The sequence below is a fragment of the Bombina bombina genome, chromosome 5 (genome assembly GCF_027579735.1).
Source record: "Bombina bombina isolate aBomBom1 chromosome 5, aBomBom1.pri, whole genome shotgun sequence".
Classification (NCBI taxonomy): Eukaryota; Metazoa; Chordata; class Amphibia; order Anura; family Bombinatoridae; genus Bombina; species Bombina bombina.
In genome coordinates this window covers 125,388,009-125,413,116 of record NC_069503.1, presented here as the reverse complement: position 1 = coordinate 125,413,116, position 25,108 = coordinate 125,388,009, and the positions used below count along the sequence as shown (strand labels likewise).

The following is a 25,108-nucleotide window of genomic DNA, read 5'->3' as shown; positions in this document are numbered from 1 at the left end:
GGGACTGATGTATAATTTTTCTGCATTTAGTGTAAACCTGATCTCTTTTCAAGAATGAATTGGAATAGATAGATGATGATATATAGATAGATAATGATGATAGATAGATAGATAGATAATGGGTTAGATTGGTATCTAGATAACACTTTATGATTTCCAATAACTGATGCTTTAGGATTACTATATTAAAAGGTAATTAGCATTCAGAGAGACCATTCAGACTGACATATTAACCAATTTAATTCTGATGCTCAGTCTACAGTCTGTGTTTATATTCCATCAGCATGGATGAGGTTAACCCTGCCTCGGCTTAATGTGGTGGCAGACACAATCATGTAATGTTCTATTTAATTGATGGGGATTGTATATTCAGCCTTTTGTATACAGTGGATTCTCAGGCCACAGGCAGAGAAGGGGTTAACCAGTCACCATATTTATCATTGAATCTCTTTTATCTTTGAAGATATTTTGTTTTATTTAAGAGAGCAGTATTAGAGAAACAAATCACAGGTGGTTGTGGAATGTCTGTGCCTATGTAATGTTGCTTTGGTGTCTTGGTACCAATATGTAGAATGATGCCCAAACCTTGTGCTGTCTATTCTGTTTTCAAATGATCAGTAAAAAAAAACATTAATTTAGAAGGGAAGAAAAAAAAAAAAAAAAAACAACAATCCACAAAAACCAAAGTCAATAGATGTGAGATCAGTGAGCTTATGGGTTGTGCAATACCCAAGATGTCCCACAAATATTTAGGGAATAGAATACATTAAGGTAGAAAAAATGGGCAGGACATACACATTGTGTTGTAGACTCCAGTAACTAGGCAGAGAGAGCAGATCACCTGGTAGCTGATGTACAGGCACTGACACGTGCCCTGAATGTGTAATACAACGAGGCATGCTATTGGTCCAGCATTATTATACGCTTCCTATGGCACAGGGGCCACAATCACATGCCTGGCATCTCTGGGGGGGAATATGTTGCAGCTGAAAAATGATTTGTATGACTGAATAATAAAAAAAGATGTAGATTATTTTTATAGCAGTCATTCTAGTCTTTAAAATGAGGGTGCTGACACAGCTCACCAAGGTCTGAGTTTGCTACAGGGGTGTGGCTAGGAATTCTAGAACTTGTACCTGCTTCTCTTATTTAAATACCCCTCGTTGATCCCAATTTAACCCTGCTATAGAAACGAGCATGTAAATGAGGGGCTGACTTGCAAATTTAGTACCCTCTAATCATTTGTGCCAGTTACATGACTGAGACTTCAGATAAGATGTGCATACCTCCCGAGCCCCCCCCCTGCACGGCAAAAGTGTGATATGTGATGGGGCTTAAAAAAATCATAAGACCCAAGTAAATTTAATAAAATTCTAAATAAAGTCATATATTTTTAATACTCTTAGACAGCAAATCAAACACAAGCTCAAACCACTGGTATGGCTATGTGAGCTCTGTATTTAATTAGCCTTTGCAGAGACATTGCTAAATATTTTTATCTTAATTGGACATTTAATAATAGATTCCTTAAAACTGCTCTCTGCATTCCCTAATAATATTCTAGATTCTGGCCTTTAAAGTCAGCAAAAATGCACAGTAACACAAGCTACAAATATACATGTACACACACTCAAATACACAGAAAACACACTACATAGCATACACTTACACATGCAGATACACATACACTACATAGCATACACTTACACATGCAGATACACACACATACACACTACATAGCATACACTTACACATGCAGATACACACACACTACATAGCATACACTTATACATGCAGATACACATACACTACATAGCTTACACTTATACATGCAGATACACACACACACTACATAGTATACACTTATACATGCAGATACACACACACACTACATAGTATACACTTATACATACAGATACACATACACTACATAGCATACACTTACACATGCAGATACACACACACACACTACATAGTATACACTTATACATGCAGATACACACACACTACATAGCATACACTTATACATGCAGATACACACACACTACATAGCATACACTTATACATGCAGATACACACACACACACTACATAGTATACACTTATACATGCAGATACACACACACTACATAGCTTACATTTATACATACAGATACACACACACACTACATAGCTTACACTTATACATGCAGATACACACACACACTACATAGCTTACATTTATACATGCAGATACACACACACACACTACATAGCTTACACTTATACATGCAGATACACACAGACACTTATACATACAGATATACACACACACTACATAGCTTACACTTATACATGCAGATACACACACACACTACATAGCATACACTTATACATGCAGATACACACACACACACTACATAGCTTACACTTATACATGCAGATACACACACACACTACATAGCTTACATTTATACATGCAGATACACACACACACACTACATAGCTTACACTTATACATGCAGATACACACAGACACTTATACATACAGATATACACACACACTACATAGCTTACACTTATACATGCAGATACACACACACACTACATAGCTTACACTTATACATGCAGATACACACACACACTACATAGCTTACACTTATACATGCAGATACACACACACACACTACATAGCTTACACTTATACATGCAGATACACACAGACACTTATACATACCGATATACACACACACTACATAGCTTACACTTATACATGTAGATACACACAGACACTTATACATACAGATACACACACATACTACATCATATATGGGTATGTGTGTGTATCTGTATGTATAAGTGTGTGTGTGTATCTGCAAGCACATTAGCTGGCAGTCCGAGGCTGCCACTGTTCGTTACCCTGGTGTTAGCACTGCTCATCGTATAAAACTGAAGGCAGGCTAGTATTATCACCAGGGGTTAGACATCATCACTACCAGAGGTTAGAGGTCACCATTACCTGAGGTCAGAGTGTATACAGCCTTCTTACTCCTGCTTAACCCACACTCCATTACTTTTCCACAGGGAATCTAACAGGTATCTCACCCTGGGAGAGAAAAGCCAGCTGCTTCTGAGTATGGGCCCAATAGAATAATAAAAAAAAAATGCATGGAACAATGCAGGACAGATGGCTAGCAACCCGGGACTGTCCCAGTGAAAATCAGGACAGTTGGGGTGACAGTGGTCATCTATATGAGGGACTGAAATTTATTATTAATAAAACTAAAGCAATGGGAAAAAAATAAAATACTGCAAACAACGGGCGGAACCTCCTTCTGTCAGGAGCCTTCTTGCACTTGCAACTGTTGTACTAACTGATGTTTTGTCCCTGTATAAATAGCCCAAATAATAATCCAAAGTTTTACAAATAATCCTCAGCACAGCAATGCTCAGGTAAATTATCGATTACATTAATATTTAAACTCCCCTGTGCTAGAGGGCAGCCGTGTGCTCCCCCACCCCTATATAACCTGGCCTGTTCCCTTTCCAGGCATTTGGTCTGGAATAATGCTCTGTGCTATATTACCCACCTGTAGGAAGGTGACTAATGCCCTAAAATTGCCTGCCATCTCTCTTTGGGCATCATAGCCTGGGTAGGGACCGGGCACAAGTGTCCCCCTCAATCAGGTACCTCTGCATATGTAGTAAAGAAGGCAGATAAGGATGTGTGTGTGTGTGTGTCAGCGTGTATGTGTGCATGATTGTGTGCATATGTGTGTCTGCTTGTGTATATAATTGTGCAAATGTGTGTGTGTGTAAATATATGTGCATGTGTGCATGATTGTGTGCTTGTGTATATAATTGTGCAAATGTGTGTCTGTGTGTGTGTGTAAATATATGTGCATGTGTGCATGATTGTGTGCTTGTGTATATAATTGTGCAAATGTGTGTCTGTGTGTGTGTAAATATATGTGCATGTGTGCATGATTGTGTGCTTGTGTATATAATTGTGCAAATGTGTGTGTGTAAATATATGTGCATGTGTGCATGATTGTGTGCTTGTGTATATAATTGTGCAAATGTGTGTCTGTGTGTGTGTAAATATATGTGCATGTGTGCATGATTGTGTGCTTGTGTATATAATTGTGCAAATGTGTGTGTGTAAATATATGTGCATGTGTGCATGATTGTGTGCTTGTGTATATAATTGTGCAAATGTGTGTGTGTAAATATGTGTGCATGATTGTGTGCTTGTGTATATAATTGTGCAAATGTGTGTGTGTAAATATATGTGCATGTGTGCATGATTGTGTGCTTGTGTATATAATTGTGCAAATGTGTGTCTGTGTGTGTGTAAATATATGTGCATGTGTGCATGATTGTGTGCTTGTGTATATAATTGTGCAAATGTGTGTGTGTAAATATATGTGCATGTGTGCATGATTGTGTGCTTGTGTATATAATTGTGCAAATGTGTGTGTGTAAATATGTGTGCATGATTGTGTGCTTGTGTATATAATTGTGCAAATGTGTGTGTGTAAATGTATGTGCATGTGTGCATGATTGTGTGCTTGTGTATATAATTGTGCAAATGTGTGTGTGTGTGTGTGTAAATATATGTGCATGATTGTGTGCTTGTGTATATAATTGTGCAAATGTGTGTGTGTAAATATGTGTGCATGATTGTGTGCTTGTGTATATAATTGTGCAAATGTGTGTGTGTAAATATATGTGCATGTGTGCATGATTGTGTGCTTGTGTATATAATTGTGCAAATGTGTGTGTGTAAATATGTGTGCATGATTGTGTGCTTGTGTATATAATTGTGCAAATGTGTGTGTGTAAATATATGTGCATGTGTGCATGATTGTGTGCTTGTGTATATAATTGTGCAAATGTGTCTGTGTGTGTGTGTAAATATATGTGCATGTGTGCATGATTGTGTGCTTGTGTATATAATTGTGCAAATGTGTCTGTGTGTGTGTGTAAATATATGTGCATGTGTGCATGATTGTGTGCTTGTGTATATAATTGTGCAAATGTGTGTGTGTAAATATGTGTGCATGATTGTGTGCTTGTGTATATAATTGTGCAAATGTGTGTGTGTGTGTGTGTGTAAATGTATGTGTATGTGTGCATGATTGTGTGCTTGTGTATATAATTGTGCAAATGTGTGTGTGTAAATATGTGTGCATGATTATGTGCTTGTGTATATAATTGTGCAAATGTGTGTGTGTAAATATGTGTGCATGATTGTGTGCTTGTGTATATAATTGTGCAAATGTGTGTGTGTAAATGTATGTGCATGTGTGCATGATTGTGTGCATATGTGTGTGTGCTTGTGTATATAATTGTATAAATGTGTGTGTGTGTGTAAATGTATGTGCATGTGTGTATGAGTGTGTGCATATATGTGTGTGCTTGTGTATATAATTGTGTAAATGTGTGTGTGTTATTGTGTGTAAATGTATGTGTATGTATGATTGTGGGCATATGTGTGTCTGCTTGTGTATATGATTGTGTAAATGTGTGTATGTGTAAATATATGTGCATGTGTGTATGATTGTGTGCATATGTGTGAGTGTGTATTTGTGTAAATGTATGTGCATGTGTGTATGATTTTGTGCATGTGTGTGCGCTTGTGTATATGATTGTGTAACTGTGTGTAAATGTATGTGCATGTGTGTATGATTGTGTACATATGTGCTTGTGTATATAATTGTGCAAATGTGTGTGTGTGTGTACATGTATGTGCATGTATGTGCATATGTCTGTGTGCTTATGTATATAATTGTGTAAGTGTGCTTGTGTAAATGTATGTGCATGTGTGTATGATTGTGTGCATGTGTGTGTGTGCTTGCGGTAGCAATTGGAACTCTGATTTTTTTTTAAAGTGCCCAACTGCCCCCCCCCCAAAAAAAAAATGTAAGGTCCCTTTTTAAAAATAAAAAATGGTTGCATTTTTTAAACAAAATTACTGCACAACGCAGTTTTTGGGGCTTAAGTCGGTGGCATTGAAAAGTGCCTTTACATTGTGGTTTATGAGAACTGTGTGTTTCTTGTAAATATATATGTATATGCTTATATACTGTACATATATATTTATGTGTTAATATGTGTACATATACAGCTTAACACATAAATATATATAAGCATATACATATATTTCTTTCCTAAGATATGGAGAGTCCACAACATCATCAATTACTGTTGGGAATATCACTCCTGGCCAGCAGGAGGAGGCAAAGAGCACCACAGCAAACTGTTAAGTGTCACTCCCCTACCCACAATCCCCAGTCATTTTCTTTGCCTCTGTCAATGGAGGAGGTGAAGTTTTGGTGTCTAAAGAACATTGGATTCTTTCACTTCAAGCAAGTTTTTGGGTCTAGCTGTAGTTCACGTCAATCTCTGCAGTAGAGTAAGTAGAGTAGTGGTGGCTTTAAAGTAGTTAGGAACTTGCAAGGTGGTCCTTGCTGCGTTTTCCTAACATTTTGCTGCCCAAGGTATAGAAAGCCAGAGTAGGTTTACTCTGTTCTTTCTCTTTTCTACAGGCCTCTGTAAGGAGTGTGCGTTCTTTTACCCCTTGTAAGCTGCCCTCCTGCCGGACAGCTAGATGCAGGCAAGTGCTATTTGTCTTTTAGGTTGGGAGACTTATACTTAGTATGTTCCCTGCTTCATTTAATTGGGACTTAATAAATCCTGGGTGAGGATTTGATTTAGGCAGGTGGCAGGCACTTATATAGCATGTGTTTTTGGAGACTGAGGAGTTAACCCCTTTGTGACATGAAGGGGTTAACTTGTAATTTTGGCTCTTAATTTTTATTTTCTTCCCTGTGGGTCTTTAATATTTATTCAAGGCATAAGGGACTCTGTGTGGGTGTTTTGTGTGCAACTTGACTGCCTAGTACTAGCTCAGATTGTAGTATTGCAGTAACAGGTGCTATTGTTCTGGTCTTGATTTTAGTAGGAGGTATCAACTGACTGCTGACATCAGTTTCTTTTTACTTTGCCGGCTTTTCTTTTGCGCCTTTGTGCGGCGCAATCTATCTCTTCCGGTTATGTGACGCACTCTCTCAGTTACAGGAGCGGTGTCGGCTGGGGTGTACGAGTGCGACAGAGCTCTGCATTTATTTTGACATTCGTCTTTGGCAAATGGGCAGGTAGGCACCTCAGTCAAGGCAGAGGGGGCGAGGTCGCTACTGAGGGAAATCGTAAAAGTGTTACTCTCACTCTGCATTTAAAGTGATAGTAGTTTTTTTGTTTGTTTTTTTAGCGCACATTCACTCTTTCATACTTAAGCTGGGACAGAAAAATGAAAGCAATAGTACAAGATTTATTTTTTCCTTGCTTAAAGAGACAATTCTTAAAATTATAAGGGAACGTTTTTTCTTTATTTATTTTGATTATTACCTGCATGGTCATGGAGCAAGACTCTGTGTCTTTTGGTAAATGCTTGCTGTGCCTTGAGGCACAAATTGTGTTGCCCTTGCAATTTTGTTCTGCCTTTTTAACCACAACTATTGAAAATAAAAGCAGATTGTTGCCCTCTGAGTCTAATGTCTCCCAGGATGATGCTGTTCAGGCATTGCCACAGCTTTCTCCTCAAACGTCCCAAGCCTCAATGGCGTCACATGCAGTGCCCTGTGGTTCCTCTCAATCTCCTGGAGGAGTTTATTTGCCTGCAGATTTTGCTGCTCAAGTATCTTCAGCGGTATCTGCAGCATTATCTGCTTTTCCTATGCTAAAGGAAAAACACAAGAGGAAAATTAGAGATTCAGATAGTAAGGTTTCTGTTCCATCTTCTGCTACTCAGGTTGCCATCTCTCATAAGTCTGATGAGGAGGATACGTTGGTAACTTCTGAGGGTGAAATCTCAGATTCGGACAGTATAATTCCTTCATCTGATGCTGAAGTTCTAACCTTCAGATTTAAGTTTGAACACCTTTGTGTTTTGTTAAAGGAGGTACTGGCTACTTTGGATGACTCCGATATGCCTGTCGTTGTCAACCCTAAGAAATCTAGTAAACTTAATAAATACTTTGATGTTCCTTCCACTGTGGAAGTTTTCCCTGTTCCAGACCGTGCAACGGAGATTATTGCACAGGAATGGGAGAAGCCGGGGATACCTTTTTCCCCATCTGCTGTCTTTAAGAAGATGTTTCCTGTCGCTGACTCCATTAAAGATTCATGGCGCACAGTGCCTAAAGTAAAAAGGGCCATTTCTACTCTGGCTAAGAGAACCACTATTCCTATAGAGGATAGCTTCTCTTTTAAGGATCCAATGGACAAAAGCTGGAGGATTATTTGAAGAAGATATATGTTCATCAAGGTCTTCAATGGCAACCTGCAGTTTGTATTGCCACTGTGTCAAGTGCGGCATCCTATTGGTACGACACTTTGTCTGATTCTCTTCAGGTAGAGACTCCCTTGAAGGAGATCCAAGATAGGATTAAGGCTCTCAAGTTAGCCAATTCCTTTATTACTGATGCTACCATGCAAATGATCAAACTGGGAACCAAGATATTTGGCTTCGCGGTGCTAGCCCGCAGGGCATTGTGGCTAAAATCTTGGTCAGCTGATGTTACCTCTAAGTCCAAGCTTCTGGTGCTTCCTTACAAGGGTAAGACCTTGTGTGGACCTGGTCTGACAGAAATAATTTCTGATATTATGGGTGGAAAAGGGTATTTTCTACCACAAGACAAGAAGAATTGACCTAAAGGGCGTCAGAGTAATTTTTGTTCAATACGTAACTTCAAAGGAAAGTCTTCCTCTTCCAAACAGGAACAGTCCAAGTCTTCTTGGAAACCCAATCAGTCTTGGAACAAGGGGAAGCAATCTAAGAAACCCGCAGCTGAGTCTAAATCAGCATAAAGGGTTTGCTACTGATCCAGGATTGGATCAAGTAGGGGCAGACTTTCTCTTTTTTTATCAAGCATGGATATGAGATGTCCCAGATCCCTGGGCTGTGGACATAGTATCTCAGGGTTACAAAATAGAATTCAAAACTTTTCCTCCCAGGGGCAGGTTCCACCTCTCAAGATTATTTGCAGACCAGATAAAAAGAGAGGCATTCTTGAATTGCGTTCGGGATCTTTCTTTCCTAGGAGTGATAGTTCCAGTTCCAGTAAGGGAACAGGGTCTAGGATTCTATTCCAATCTCTTTGTGGTTCCCAAAAAATAGGGAACTTTTTGCCCTATTCTAGACCTAAAGTGTCACAACAAGTTTCTCAGGGTACCATCCTTCAAAATGGAAACCATTCGTTCCATTCTGCCTTTGGTCCAAGAGGGTCAGTTCATGATGACCATAGACCTAAAGGATGCGTATCTTCATGTTCCCATCCACAGGGATCATCACAATATCCTGAGATTCGCCTTTCTAGACAAACACTTTCAGTTTGTATCTCTTCTGTTTGGCCTTGCCACAGCTCCCATAATTTTCTCAAAAGTTTTGGGGGCTCTCTTGGCAGTGATCAGGTCTCGGGGAATTGCAGTAGAACCATATCTGGATGACATATTGGTTCAGGCGCCATCCTTTCAACAAGCAGACTCTCATACAGAGCTCTTGTTGTCTTTTCTACATTTCCACAAATGGAAAATGAATCTGGAAAAGAGTTCATTTGTTCCAGCTACAAGGGTAGTTTTCTTAGGGACCATAATAGATTCCCTATCTATGAAAATATTTCGACAGAAGTCAGAAAATCCGAAATTTTCTCCTCTTGCCTCTCTCTGCAGTCTACTGTTTGGCTATCAGTGGCTCAATCTATGAAGGTAATTGGTCTGATGGTCGCTTCCATGGACATCATTTCCTTTGCTCGATTCCATTTGAGAGTTCTGCAGTTATGCATGCTCAGACAATGGGACGGGGACCATTCAGATCCGTCTCAGAGGATAGATCTAGATCAGACGACAAGAGACTCCCTCCCGTGGTGGCTTTCTTTGGAGCATCTGTCTCAGGCACTTGCTTCCGGAGACCTTCCTGGGTGATTGTGACCACGGACGCCAGACTGCTGGGCTAGGGAGCAGTCTGGGACTCGCTGAAGGAGCAGGGACTATGGACTCTGGAGGAGTCGGCTCTCCCCATAAACATCTTGGAGTTGAGAGTGATTTACAATGCTTTGATGGCTTATCAGGTTCCAGTCAGACAATATCACCTCAGTGGCTTACATTAACCACCAGGGAGGAACTCGGAGTTCCTTAGCCATGAAGAAGATGGCTCAGATTGTTCAGTGGGCGGATGCTCACAATTGCTGTCTTTCTGCCATCCACATTCCAGGTGTGGACAACTTGGAAGCGGACTTCCTGAGCAGACAGACTTTTCATCCCGGGGAGTGGGCACTCCATCTGGAGGTGTTCTCCAGGTTAACCCTCAAGTGGGGGATGCCGGAGTTGGATCTCATGGCATCTCAACAGAACGACAAGCTTCCAAGGGACGGTTCAAGGTTGAGAGATCCGCAGGCTGCCCTGATAGATGCTCTGGCGGTTCCTTGCGATTTCAGTCTGGCATATCTGTTTCCTCTGTTTGCTCTCCTTCCACGAGTCATTGCTCGTATCAAACAGGAGAGAGCATCAAAAATTCTAATAGTTCCTGCGTGGCCTTGCAGGATCTTGTATGCAGACTTAGTGAAGAAGATGTCATCTCTTCCAACTTGGAGGCTGCCTCTGAGGAAGGACCTTCTAACTCAGGGTCCATTCTTTCATCCAAATCTTGATTCTCTGAAGCTGACTGCTTGGAGATTGAACGCTTAGTTCTGTCTAAGCGTGGTTTTTCTGAGTCGGTCATTGAGACCATGATTCAGGCTCCCAAGTCTGTTACAAGAAAGATTTACTATAAGGTATGGCGTAAATACCTTTATTGGTGCAAATCCAAGGGCTACTTTTGGAGTAGGATTAGGATTCCTAGAATTTTGTCTTTTCTCCAGGAAGGTCTGGAGAAAGGATTGTCAGTCGGATGTTGCAGATGTTCAATCTTTTTGTCAGGCCCTGGTCAGAATCAGGCCTGTGTTTAAGTCTGTTGCTCCTCCTTGGAGCCTTAACCTTGTTCTTAGAGTTTTGCAGCAGGCTCCATTTGAGCCAATGCATTCCATAGATATTAAGTTGTTATCTTAGAAGGTTTTGTTTCTTATTGCTATCTCTTCTGCTTGGAGAGTCTTAAAACTCTTAGCTTTGAAGTGCGATTTGCCTTACCTTATATTTCATGCTGATAAGGCGATTCTTCTTACTAAATTGGATTTTCTTCCTAAAGTGGTTTCAGATAGAAATATTAATCAGGAAATTGTTGTTTCTTCTCTATGTCCTAATCCTTCTTCTCATAAGGAACGTTTGTTGCACAACTTGGATGTTGTGCTTGCTCTGAAATTCTACCTACAGGCGACTAAGGATTTTCACCAGTCGTCTGACCTGTTTGTTTGTTTCTCTGGAAAGAGTAAGGGTCAGAAAGTGACTGCTACTTCTCTTTCTCTCTGGTTGAGAAGTATAATACAGCTTGCTTATGAGACTGCTGGTCAGCAGCCTCCTGAGATAATTACAGCTCATTCCATGAGGGCTGTTTCTTCTTCTTGGGCTTTCAAAAAGAAAGCTTCTGTGGAACAGATTTGCAAGGCTGCAACTTGGTCCTCTTTGCATACTTTATAATTAAAACTTTTGCCTCAGCTGAGGCTTCTTTTGGGAGAAAGGTTATTCAAGCGGTGGTGCCTTCTGTTTAGGTCTGCCTGTCTTGTTATCCCTCCCTAGTCATCTGTGTCCTCCAGCTTGTTATTGGTTCACAACAGTAATTGATGACGTTGTGGACTCTACATATCTTATTAAAGAAAACAAGATTTATGCTTACCTGATAAATCTATTTCTTTCCGGATTTGGAGAGTCCACGACCTTGCTCTTTAATTTAAGACAGTTATTTTTTTACTATACCTCAGACACCTCTACACCTTGTGTTATTCCTTGTTTCCATTTTCCTTCGGTCGAATGGCTGGGGATTGTGGGCAAGGGAGTGACACTTAACAGCTTTGCTGTGGTGCTCTTTGCCTTCTCCTACTGGCCAGGAGTTATTTTCCCAACAGTAATTGTTGACAATGTGGACTCTCTATATCCGGAAAGAAATATATTTATCAGTTAAGCATAAATCGTGTTATTTACATTTGCTTTCTATCGCTGCACGACCTACCCCCTTCACTGCGCAAGTTCTCATGCTGTGTCTTACCTATGGAAGAGCGCTCTCACATTGCACCTCGCCTGTAATACTAGTGCACATTTGAGTGCACTGGTAATACAAAGTGGAGCGCAAATATAGCTTTATTTGAATCTACCTTTAAAATTACAGCTGCAGTGTTCAACTTGTGATATATACTATGTATAACTGGATATATACAAACTACCCATATAAGTTATTTGCATGGTGGTATCTGGTTAACATTCTGTATAAATGATTTCTAGATGTGCTGAAGGTTGCTGGGATATTTTATCATTGTCTGTTTCCTCACACTCCCGTTGTGTAGTTATTAATGTCCTTCATTAAAACAATCACATCAAGGCATAATCCATGGTAGCGCACTGCATTCATTTACTAATTGCAATAAGCGACCTCATTAGAGGACATTGTTTCATGTGTCTTTTTCTTCCCTCTTTATATTCCATGTGAATTTCCTCAGAACCTAAAAATAGAACCAGTGTCATGGAAGGGAATCCATACAATAATGAGCCAGATGCTAAAGTCCAACAAGCGCTTCTAGAAAATGACCAAGCTAAGAAACCCCAAGATGGTAGAGATAGTTCTTCCTTGGATAATAATGCCTGGAGTGTCATTAAAGAAAAACAATCTCAGAAAAAGCCAGCAAATGACTATATGGTTACTTCTGAAGTTACCACAACTACAACAGTTGGTTTGAATGATGACCTTTCAAATGGAGAAATTACTGTAAAATATCACACTAATGGAATAACTATTGAAAATAATGAGTCTGCAATCTGTGGGGGATGCAGCAGGGAATCTTACAATCAGAGGACACTTGCTGACAGATCATTGTTAGCTGAGCACAATAGTGGGGGTGTGGAAGTGGTGACTGGCTTAATTTGGCCTAGTGGTCAGGAGGTTGTTGATAAGGAGCAACTGCCTGAAGTTGGAACTACATCTGTTACAGAAAGTCAAGAGGATTCTGGGAGTGGAGACCAACATGTTAGAACACAGCCAAGTCAAGTCACACACTCAAGCTCTGTGGGAAAAGCCTGGGATCTTGGAGGGTTTATGGGCCTAGCTACTGCCTCTCCATCTCATACCACCTATACTGATGGAAAAGGGATACTTAATCCTTCGGTGCACAAAGTCATTAGTCAAGACTCTGCAGAAATTGATCACCTTCTGCAAGTGTCTAGAGAAACAGTCTTGGAACCTCCCTCATCTTCAGAACCTGGATTTAATGATCACAACTTGCAAAAGTCATCAAGCCCGGAAATTGGTATAGAGGTAGGGAAGCCACAAGAAATGAACCCAGTTTTGGAAGGAGTTTCCAAGAAGTCCGCATCTCAGGATGCTCAAGGTAGCACTGATATGGCAATGGTTAATGAGGACATAGATGAAGGCACCGCTGCTCCTACCTCAACTTCTGTTGGTTCACTACACCCTCCTGAACCACCTTTTGATCATCACGATGGTGAGCCTATAGATTACTATGATTTCCTTGATGAAATTAAAAAATGGGGTGATGTTTGGAGACAGTCTAATTCCCACACCACAAATGGAGATGTTACCAAGAAATTCAATGGCAAGGAAGTACCTCAGCCCAGACCAGAGCTTTATGATGAGTTTACACCCTTTGAGGACTCTGATTTTTATCCACCAACTTCTTTTTACTCAGAAGGAGATGAAGAGGGAGGCATTGAGGATGATGAAGATGATGATATTGAAGAAGTAGATGAGGTGGAGGACATAACTGTTAAACCCAGAGTACAGACTGTAAAGGTGAATGATAAGTCAACTGGTAAGAAGGAGGCCCCACAACATACATTTAATCTCTATGGAGGTAATCTTAAACCTAAATTCCACCCAGAAGTCAACAAGGATTTAACCCAGACTGCTTCTGGTTCTAGTGACAATAGCACAGAATGTCGGAACGGATATGTCAAACGCAACAACTCCTGCAAGTCAGTTTGTGATATTTATCCGACTTATTGCTACAATGGCGGACAGTGTTACATTGTAGAAAGTACTGGAGCATTCTGCAGGTAAGCGTGACATTGTCAGTAACATTTATATGTTTATAAAGGGCCATAAATCTTTACATTTCCTCTAATCCACAGTTGTCCTATCTAAGGGATGTGGGCCAGATTATCTAATGTTGCTTATGTGTTTCTCCACTTGCTGATACCACAGAGTGTATATGTAGGTTTCTCATTTTAAGCCTGAAATGATATATAAATATATCATTTAGTAAAAATTGTCAATGGAGAGAGAAAAATTGTTGAAAAATGTGAAATATTTACAGTAAATACATAGTATAAATCTTTATTAATTAGGAATATTGCATAAATATGTTTTATCATGTTTTTTTTTTTTCATTATTATTTTTTTATTGAGGTTTTGCGTAACAAACATAAAACAAAGATCGCCTTTTAACAACAAGACAAAAGATAAAATACAAATAGAATTGAGTAGAATATTTTGACAGTTATAAAATATACAGTAGGTAGGCTAATGAAACCTCTATTTTGCAATAAAGTTGCATAAGTGACTGACCAGTTGGAAACACACTTTTGAGCCAAATGGTCTATGGATCTAAAAAATAACTGATGGTCAGATGGGTAGCTCTTTATGAGCTTTAAAGAGAAAAGGAATGAATGTATAATATGGGGGGGGGGGGGGGAATTTCAGCGGGTAAGCACCGCTATTTAAATGAGGAAAAGGGTGAAGGGGGTGGAGGGGCGAAGCCATATATATAAGGCCAACTTGAGGAATATGGCAGGACCTCTAAAGTTGTTATTAGTGAAATAGTTGCAGGACGAAATGTCAGTATGGACCATAAGACATTTGGCAGCTCGAAATGTATGGGCACAAGAAAGAGAGTATGTCATTAGGGGGTTAGTACTGTATATATAGATTAATGATTGGAGGGGTCATATAGTAAAATATTAAGGGAAATCCGGAGCTTATTTTAACAGTAAACATATGGAGTAAGGCAAGTGTGATGCTAATTTCTAGGCTAAGAGGGGTAGGTAGCTATGTTAGAATAATTTATTTAAGACTGGAGGAGGGTGACTTGGGGAATAGGCAAGAGATAATCGTTATAATTAGGGTTGCACCGATACCGATACTAGTATCAGTACCGATACCAAGTATTTGCATGAGTACTTGTACTCGTGTAAATGCACCGATACTTAAACCGATACCTCCACTTCCTACCCATATGCTATCTTATGATGTTTTTTCAAACTGCATGTTCTCATTTCATTTTAAGCTGGAGTGGAGACTAAACTAAAAATTGTTTACTGTTGTTCTGCCAATACAAATTGTTGTTATTTGTATTATTGTAGGAGAGATCACTGTACCTCGTTCAGACAAACCCCTGAAGTACTGGGCAGTTAATAAACTGAGATTTCCAGCACTGGCTAAAATGGCCCAAAAATATCTTTCTGCCCCATGCAGTAGTGTGGAAAGTGAAAGACTGTTCAACTTAGAGTCGAACCTCCTTACTGATAGCAAAAACAGACTGAACATGCAGAGATGCCTCTGTTCTGTTCCTTCAAAAGAACTTGCCACTAACTTTTAAAAAATTATTCTTATTGCTTGATTGCCTTTTTTACTGCTAGTTCTCATCTTGCACAATTATGTTCAAAACATACTGTACTCTGAGGAACATCCATACCCTTAGATTATATAATTGCAGGAAAAGTACTCATAGGACAAATTAAGTTAATTCCAATGAACACTCATCCTGCAATTATAGGACTAGATTTAGATTACATTTGATTTTGTAAGCTTTACCAATGCTCTGTTCACATTTCCAATTCCATAGACTTTAAAGGGACAGTTAAGTCCAAAAAAAACTTTCATGTTTCAAATAGGGCATGTCATTTTAAACAACTTTCCAATTTACTTTTATCACCAATTTTGCTTTGTTCTATTGGTATTCTTAATTGAAAGCTAGACCTAGGAAGGCTCATATGATAATTTCTAAGCCCTTGAAGGCCGCCTCTAATCACATGCTTTTGTATTTGCTTCTCACAGCAGGGGAGAGCTAATTCAGGTAAACCCTATAGATAACATTGTGAGCACGCCTGTGGGTTGTGGCAGACACTGCACTAATTGGCTAAAATGAAAGTCAATAGATAATAAATAAAATGTCATGTGATCAGGGGGCTGTCAGAAGATGCTTAGATACAAGGTAATCACAGAGGTTAAAAGTATATTAATATAACTGTGTTGTTTATGCAAAACTGAGGAATGGGTAATAAAGGGATTATCTATCTTTTAAAACAACATAAATTCTGGTGTTGACTGTCCCTTTAATGGAGTAGGACATGTAATGAGATCATTGGTAAAGCTTGCCAGTCAAATGTAATCTAGCCCATAGTGTTGTTCCCCATGATTAAACAGTGCACTGTTCTATTTTTTTACTGTATTGCACTTTTGGTTGGTTGTAATTTTATATTTGTTATTTATTGTTGTTATTAATATTTTTTTGTTGTAATATTTTTATTTATAAACATGTTCTGTGAACTTTGTGACAAATAAAACTCTTATTATTTCATAATGTCTTTTGAGGAACAGTCCTTCATAATTATAAATAAGGAATCTTAAATAGTTAGTCTGTATTGTGCTTGGTAAACTGTCACATGACAGTAAAAAAAAGTATCAGTAATTGGTATCGGCGAGTATTTGAAAACAAGTATCGGTACTTGTACTCCAGGGCTGGATTGGCCTACCAGGATACCAGGAAATTTCCCGGTGGGCTGCAGCAGCTGGGGCTGGAAGGCTACAACTTAAAGGGGTGATTAATGGATGCAATTGGGTTTTAGGGTGCATATATAATATCAATCTGGCATTTTTATTTAATGCAAAGTAATATAATTTAATTGTGAACAAAATATCGGGGAAGGAGTATCCCAGTAATCCCCCTTGAGAGAAATGGGTCCTGTGCATTCTACCGACTCAACAGAAAATAAGGCTGGTCTTCATATTTTTCCAGGGCTGCTTTTTATTTCCAGTCCGGCCCTGTTGTACTCAGTCTTAAAAAAATGGTATCGGTGCAACCCTAGTTATGATATAACTTAAGGAAAAAAAAACAATTCGATGTTCAAAAACCTCTATGCTATGCAAAGTATAAGTATTGTACGGCATAGTGGCTTATAAAATAGCTATGTCAATAGTGTAAACTAGCACTGGCAAGTGTTACAGTAAAAGTGTGTGAGGGTTACTTAAACCTAGCCCATGAGGAAATTACTTATATTGGGTATAAAAACATTTTGATTAGCCTGATACGTCTATGATTAGATTATAGATTTGTTGTATTTTCCTCAGGTTATCTTAACATGAAATAAGCCTTAGTGTAATATAAAGCTTAAGCATAAAGTGGAAACTTTGTTATATTGAGTACGGGGCATCTATAAATATCTACATAAAGATATAGTGAGGATCATCACAAGGTCTAGACTGTACAACACTTGAATGTCAATGACTGAACATTAACCCTCGATATAGTATCAGCAATAGCATATAGCAAAGGGTAATAACAATATTATGAGGTTAGCCATAGACAGGAATAACATAAATATGATACATATCATATTCATAGAGAGATATAGCATTGTAGATAATAGTAGTGTGTAACATTTGCTTTAAGTTAAACCTTAGGATGTTTAGTTATACTAGGCATGAGTACAGTTTAGTTAGCCCAGTGATCATATATTTAGGTTGTTAGATTGTCATATTCCTCTCAAGCATGGAAGACAGGACACTCTACCAAGTAGTAAGACTAAGCAAAGCAATGGAAATTAATTCAATTCACAACTCTTAATCTTTCTAAACAGGATAGATGTAAAGTATACAACCTTTCTAGCTATATAACAGGGAAATCCGTAGTGTCCTAATATGTCAAGAAAAATGGGTACATCATTAGTAAACAGAGATAATCTAAGATTGCCATAATACAATTAAATCTTGTGAGTTAGAATACGAATTAGGATTTGACCTTATTTTCCCTTCTAATTAAATAAACTATAAAAAAACACAACAATATGGGGCAACTAATGAGTTTTATGACATGTTAAATATAAATTTTGAGGTGATGTGATGGAAAGAGTAAAAGCACCTGGACTAAACCTATATGTGGAAGCAATTTTGTCTTAAATGAGGAGAATTGTTAGGGGGCTTGGGCAATATATTGTCCAGCATTAAATTAGCTGTGGCCAATTTAAGAGGCCTAAGGTAAAATCTCAATAGGTAGAAAGGGAAAAGAAGAAGGTCACTGGCATATTTATAGACATGTTGATTGCTTAGGAGAGCTTAAGTATACATAAGTCAAACATTAGAGCCTTATATTGGTATAGGCAAAGTATCCATTAATAATGGTTATTCAGTCTTATTAATAAGAAACAAGAAGAATGCATTTAAGAAGTATGGGCATCCTAAGAAACCCAGTCCTGGCAAAAGTAAGACCTTGAATATAGTCCAGATTAACCTATTCAGAAATGATACATCAAAGAATTAATAAAATCTCCTCAGCTAACAGAACATTGAATTAAGAAAATAGGTGTAGTTATAAAGCCCTCAAGTAAATTGGAAAAGTGCCATATTGAAGTTTATATCAAAATAAGGGGATTAGTAGTAGCTATAAGAGCTTGCCTGGTATCTTAGTCAATATATTAACATAAGCAGTGAACAGTGTCGAACTAAGTAAACTATGAAATGATTAAGTATTAAAATTCAGGAAAAAAACGATATAGAGAAAGCCAAATATGACTCCAGGGACAGGTAGCAAAGACAATATAATCAGTGCCTGCTTAAGTCTAAAATAGTAGAAATCATAGCAGTCAGTGTCTTTTAGTTTAAGTAAACAAAAACTGCAAAGGAGAAGAGGTCCCTGAAGAGGATGTTAATATAGGCTCTGACAGGTCCAGTTACCATACGTAAGTTCATCCTATACCAGCCTTCTTCGAATAATTGACCCAAAGACTACTGAGCCAGTCTTTTAGCAACCAGGGCTCAGCGTACTCAATGCCGAGACCAAAATGAATGTAGCTCACTGGTGGAGTATAAAAGGTCTCTCGTTCTGAACCAGTATAGCTAGGGGTCTGCACCGCAAAAATGTAAGCAGGGCTCATCATATGAAGACTGACCGGACTCTGTAACCAATTATTTTATCATGTTTTACTCTACTGGCAAAGGGCTATTATGCACTTATAGATATGTTTATATAAGTGTACATATATATTAATGTTGTTATATGTGTATATATGACTGTAAATATATATATACTATGCACATATAAATAAAGGCTTGGACTAGCAGTTTTGGTGCTATGAAGGTTATATCTAGGAATAGGATTAGTTCTAGGGTTGGATTTAGTGCTACATTTAAAGTTATGCCTACTGTTAGGGCTAGGCTAGGGTTACATTTAGAGTTATAGTTAGGAATGGTGTTAAAGCAAAGGTTCACGTTAAGCAGATGGTTAGGATGATGTCTAGGATTAGTGTTATAGATATGGATAACATAGTAGGCTATGGTTAGGCTACAGTTTGCATTAAGGCCGTGGTTAGAAGTATGTGCACGGGTAGGGTTAACGCTAAGGTTAGAGTTAGGACTAGGTTTGGGGTTAGTTCTAAGGTTAAAATTAGGACTAGTCTTGGAGTTAGGACTAGGGTTCGCATTAGGGCTTTGTCTATGGTTAAGAGTAGGGCAAAGGTTAAAATTAGGTTTAGGGTAAAGGTTAAAATTAGGTTTAGGGCTAAGGTTATAATTAGATTTAGGGTTAAAGTTTGAATTAGGGCTAGTACACTAGGGCAAAGGTTAAAGTTAGGACTAAGTGTAAGGTTAGAGTTATAGTTAGGGTTAGTACTTAGTTTAGAGTTAGGTTAGGCCTACAATTAGGGCTAATTTTAGAGTTAGGGCAAGCGTTGGGTTTGGGATTAGGGCTATGTCTAGGGCTAAGGTTAATGTTTGTGTAGGGCAAAGGTTGCTTTTAGGGTTGGGATGAAGTTAGAGTTAGTGCTAGGCCTAAGGTTAGAAGTAGGGTTAGTGCTAAGGTTAGAGATGGGATAGGTCTGAGGTTGCAGTTACGGTAGAGCTAAGGTTAGAGTAAGGCTTAAGTTTAAAGACGGGATCAGAAATAAGGTTAGAGTTGGAGTAAGGGATAAGTTTAAAGTTAGGGTTAGGAATAGTGTTAGATTTACTGTTGGGACTAAAGTTGTATTTAGGATTATGGCTAAGTTTAGATTTACAGTTAGGGATAGAGTTAGAGTTAAGGTTAAGACTAAGGTTAGAGTTAGGGCTAGGGTTAAGGTTAAAGTTAGGGCTACAATTAGCATTGGGTTATTTCTAACTGTAGATTTAGGTTTAGGGATAGGGTTAAAGTTTGGGTTAGGGCTAAAGTTAGAGGTAGGGCTAAGATTAGAGTTAGGGTTAAGGCTAAGGTTAGAGTTGGGTTAAGGCTAAAGTTAGAGGTAGGGCTAAGGTTAGAGTTACAGTTAGGGCTAAGGTTAGAGTTGGGTTAGGGCTAAAGTTAGAGTTAGGGTTAGGGCTAAGGTTAGAGTTGGGTTAGGGCTAAGGTTAGGGTTAAGGATAAGGTTAGAATTGAGTTAGGGCTAAGGTTATAGATAGGCTAGGGCTAAGGTTAGAGTTAGGGCTAAGGTTAGAGTTAGGGTTAGGGCAAAGGTTAGAGTTAGGGCTAAGGTTAGAGTTAGGGTAAGGGCTAAGGTTAGAGTTAGGGTTAGGGCTAAAGTTAGGGTTAGGGCTAAGGTTAGGGTTAAGGCTAAGGTTAGATTTGGTAAATAAAGGATAACAGTCCAGCACAGCAGGCCACTGCACGCCAACCTAGGTCACCACAGAGACCCACAAGTATCCAAATATTTGGCAGAGAAGGAAGGCAGCAAAGAAGTGGAATTACATTATTTATTGAGGACAGCAAACATTGCATGATTAAGGGAGGTTGACTCCCGAAATGTTGCTTGTTGGCTGTGCTCAATAAATAATTGAATTCCACTTCTTTGCTGCTTTCCTTCTCTGCCAGAGATAAGGTTAGATTTGGGTTAGGGCTAAGGTTATACAGTGGGGCAAAAAAGTATTTAGTCAGCCACCAATTGTGCAAGTTCTACCACTTAAGAAGATGAGAGAGGCCTGTAATTTTCATCATAGGTATACTATACTATATCAACTATGAGAGACAAAATGTGGAAACAAATCCAGACAATCATATTGTCTGATTTGGAAAGAATGTATTTGCAAATTATGGTGGAAAATAAGTATTTAGTCAATATCAAAAGTTCATCTCAATACTTTGTTATATATCCTTTGTTGGCAATGACAGAGGTCAAACGTTTTCTGTAAGTCTTCACAAGGTTGTCACACACTGTTGCTGGTATGTTGGCCCATTGCTGCATGCAGATCTCCTCTAGAGCAGTGATGTTTTGGGGCTGTCGCTGGGCAACTCGAACTTTCAACTCCCTCCAAAGGTTTTCTATGGGGTTGAGATCTGGAGACTGGCTAGGCCACTCCAGGACCTTGAAATGCTTCTTACGAAGCCACTCCTTCATTGCCCGGGCAGTGTGTTTGGGATCATTGTCATGCTGAAAGACCCAGCCACATTTCATCTTCAATGCCCTTGCTGATGGAAGGAGGTTTGGACTCAAAATCTCACGATACATGGCCCCATTCATTTTTTCATGTACACGGATCAGTCATCCTGTTCCCTTTGCATAGAAACAGCCCCAAAGCATGATGTTGCCACCCCCATGCTTCACAGTAGGTATGGTGTTCTTTGGTTGCAACTCAGCATTCTCTCTCCTCCAAACACGACATGTTGTGTTTCTACCAAACAGTTCGACTTTGGTTTCATCTGACCATATGACATTATCCCCATCTGTTTCTGGAATCATCGAAATGCTCTCTAGCATACTTCAGATGGGCCCGGACATGTACTGGCTTAAGCAGGGGGACACGTCTGGCACTGCAGGATCTGAGTCCCTGGCGGCATAGTGTGTTACTGATGGTAGCCTGTCAGGCGAACTAGAACACTAAAGAAATAAGTGTTAAAAATAATGTGAATCTCAGCTGCTGAGATTCTTATAGTTTAAGGTTTGTAGCTAGGATGTGTGGGATGAGCAAATAAATCACCTAAGAGGTGATTTGCAAACCCCATTAACAAATAGCATTTATTGTAATTGGAATACTGGAAAATAGAACTCTATTCCTGCATCTTGTATCACAGTCTGAAAGATGTGCAGCAGGGAACTATTCCGCCAACCAATATGAGAAACTTAATATGCAAGGAAAAAATAAGGAAAAAATATAATGGCAGTAAATGAATTATAAACCGGTATTGCGAGTAACAACTTTTCATAAGGCAGACTAGAGAGAATGGAATGTCACTAGTTTATACGCACATGTCGTTGGTGGTACAGCGATAATTATCAAAACAGTGAAGCTAGAGTATACTACAAAGTTTGCTTCGGTAGTCAGGAAAGCAAGTGACTGACCTGTGTGTAAAAATCCGGAGCGGTAGAAGCAGTGAGGAGCTGGTGAGTACCGTGAAGTTGGCGTGTGACGTCACCGCGGAGGAATCCCAGTACTGGTGGCTGAGAAGGAGATCCGGAAAACAAAGTAGGAGAGTTGCTACGCTTATTGCTAATAGCGGAGCCTGGTTGAGGTATGCAGGCAAGTGAGGATAATAAACTTGAACTTGACAGCAAACAAAATAGAAAAAGATCAAAATAGCTTTAGGTTAGTAAACAACTGCGTGTTGTTCAGTAGCTAGATGAGGAAAAATCCAATACCAAGCAATGAAGTAAAGGATACTGGGAGATTTATAGGCTGGCTGGAAAAGATAATTGAAATTTAAAGAAACAGTATAATGTCAAAGAAAATTAGGCTGTCAGCTAGGAGGATCCTGACAGGACCCCCCCTTCAAGGAGCAACCCCGGGGCTCAAGGTCGAGGGCGATCCGGGTTCCTCCGATGGAATAAGGCAACGAGTCTGGGAGCAGATATGTTGCAGGCAGGCTCCCAGGAGTCATCCTCCGGAGAATAGCCCTTCCAACGGACCAAATATTGGAGGATTCCACAGGAAAGTCTAGAATCCTGGATGGAGTGTACTTCATATTCGGTGTTTGGATCCACTACCAACGGAACAGCCAAAGAAGAGGGAAGAGAATCCCTGAGTGCTCTGTAGGGTTTTATCAGTGAAACGTGAAAGGTAGAATGAATCTTGAAGGAATCTGGAAGTTGGAGACGAACAGCATTCCGGTTAACGATGTGAGATATAGGATAAGGCCCTATGAACAGAGGCGAGAGTTTTTTAGAAGGGGTTTTCATGTTGAGGTTCTTCGTGGATAACCACACCAAGTCACCTACAGAATAGACCGGTGACGGAGTCCTTTTCCTATCATAATAATACTTTTGAGTTCTTTTGGCCTTATCAATACTGGCCTTTATGGTAGTGAAATTAGAAGAAATCATATCAGCTAGTTCTGAAACAGACAATGAGGGAGTCTGAAGATTAGGTAGAATTTGAAACCTTGGATGGAACCCATAATTCACGAAAAAGGGGGTTTCTTTTGTAGTGGAGTGAACGGTATTGTTAAAACAGAACTCAGCGTAGGATAGATGAGTGGACCAATTTTGAGGTTGAGATGAGCAATATGTTCTGAGGAATTGTTCTAGCCACTGGTTTGATCTTTCTGTTTGGCCATTTGACTGGGGATGGTATGCGGTGCTTAATCTTTTATTTATTCCAAAGGTTTTACAAAACTCAGACCACAATTTACTAGAAAATTGAGTTCCTCTGTCACTGGTGATGCTATCAGGTATTCCGTGATATTTAAAGACGTTAGAGATGAGAAGTTGGATGGTTTCAGATGCTGTCGGAAGTTTGTGATATGGAACGAAATGACACATTTTGCTAAATAGGTCAACAATAACCAGGATGGTTGTGTTATTCATTGATTTAGGTAAATCAACGATAAAATCAACGGCGATATCTAGCCAAGGCCTACTGGGTGTAGGAAGAGGAATTAATAAACCATAAGGAGAATGTTTTGACCTCTTTGATATGGTACATTTTCTACAGGAGAGTATATGGGTCCTCACATCTCGCGACATAGCCGGCCACCAGTAATTCCTCCCTATAAGTTCTTGGGTTTTCCTGACACCAGGGTGACCTGCGAGTAGAGAGTCATGTGAGGATTCAAGAACCATCTGACGTAGAGTGGGTGGAATGTACAATTTGTCCTGAAAATAGTAGAGACCGTTACTTCTTTTCTGTAGTAGATGTAAAGGTTTATTTGTATCATTTAGTTGTTCTCCCTTTAGGTAAGATTCGGAGTCAATAACAAATGAGATGAAATTTTCAGGAGGTATAATGCTTTCTACCGAGGACTTTGAACGGACATACATTGGAAGCCTTGATAGTGCATCTGCCTTATGATTTTTGTTTGAGGGACGATAAACAATCTGATAATTGAATCTAGAAAAAAAAAGGTTCCATTGTACCTGTCTGGCCGACAGAGTCTTTGTGGATTTGAGATATTGCAGATTACGGTGGTCTGTATAAATTAAAGTTGGTATCTTGGTACCCTCCAAGAGATGTCGCCAGTGTTCAAGTGCCATCTTGATGGCCAAAAGCTCTTTATCCCCAATAGGATAATTTTGTTCAGGGGGGGACAAACCGTGAGAATAGAAGGCCACTGGATGGAGAGGTTGATCTAAACCTTGGCGTTGAGAGAGCACGGCTCCCACGGCGACATCAGAAGCGTCTACCTCGAGAACAAAAGGTAATTCAGGATTAGGAAATTTGAGGATAGGAGCTGTTGTGAACCTGTTTTTTAGATCTTCAAAAACCTTTTGAGTAAGCTGATCCCAATGGAAAGGTACATTTTGTTTAGTCAGATTTGTTAAGGGTTTAACAATGTTAGAGAAGTTTTTAATAAATTTGC

At 39.3% G+C, this 25,108-nt stretch overlaps 1 protein-coding gene across 1 annotated transcript in view; it reads left to right on the top strand.

Annotated features, from left to right (window-relative positions):
- CSPG5 (chondroitin sulfate proteoglycan 5) overlaps positions 1–25,108 on the top strand; it is a 176,110-nt gene that overhangs the window by 8,607 nt on the left and 142,395 nt on the right. The window contains exon 3 of the mRNA XM_053715645.1: positions 12,623–14,192. Coding sequence (XP_053571620.1) covers positions 12,623–14,192 — 1,570 coding nt within the window. The remainder of the gene's footprint in view (positions 1–12,622; positions 14,193–25,108) is intronic.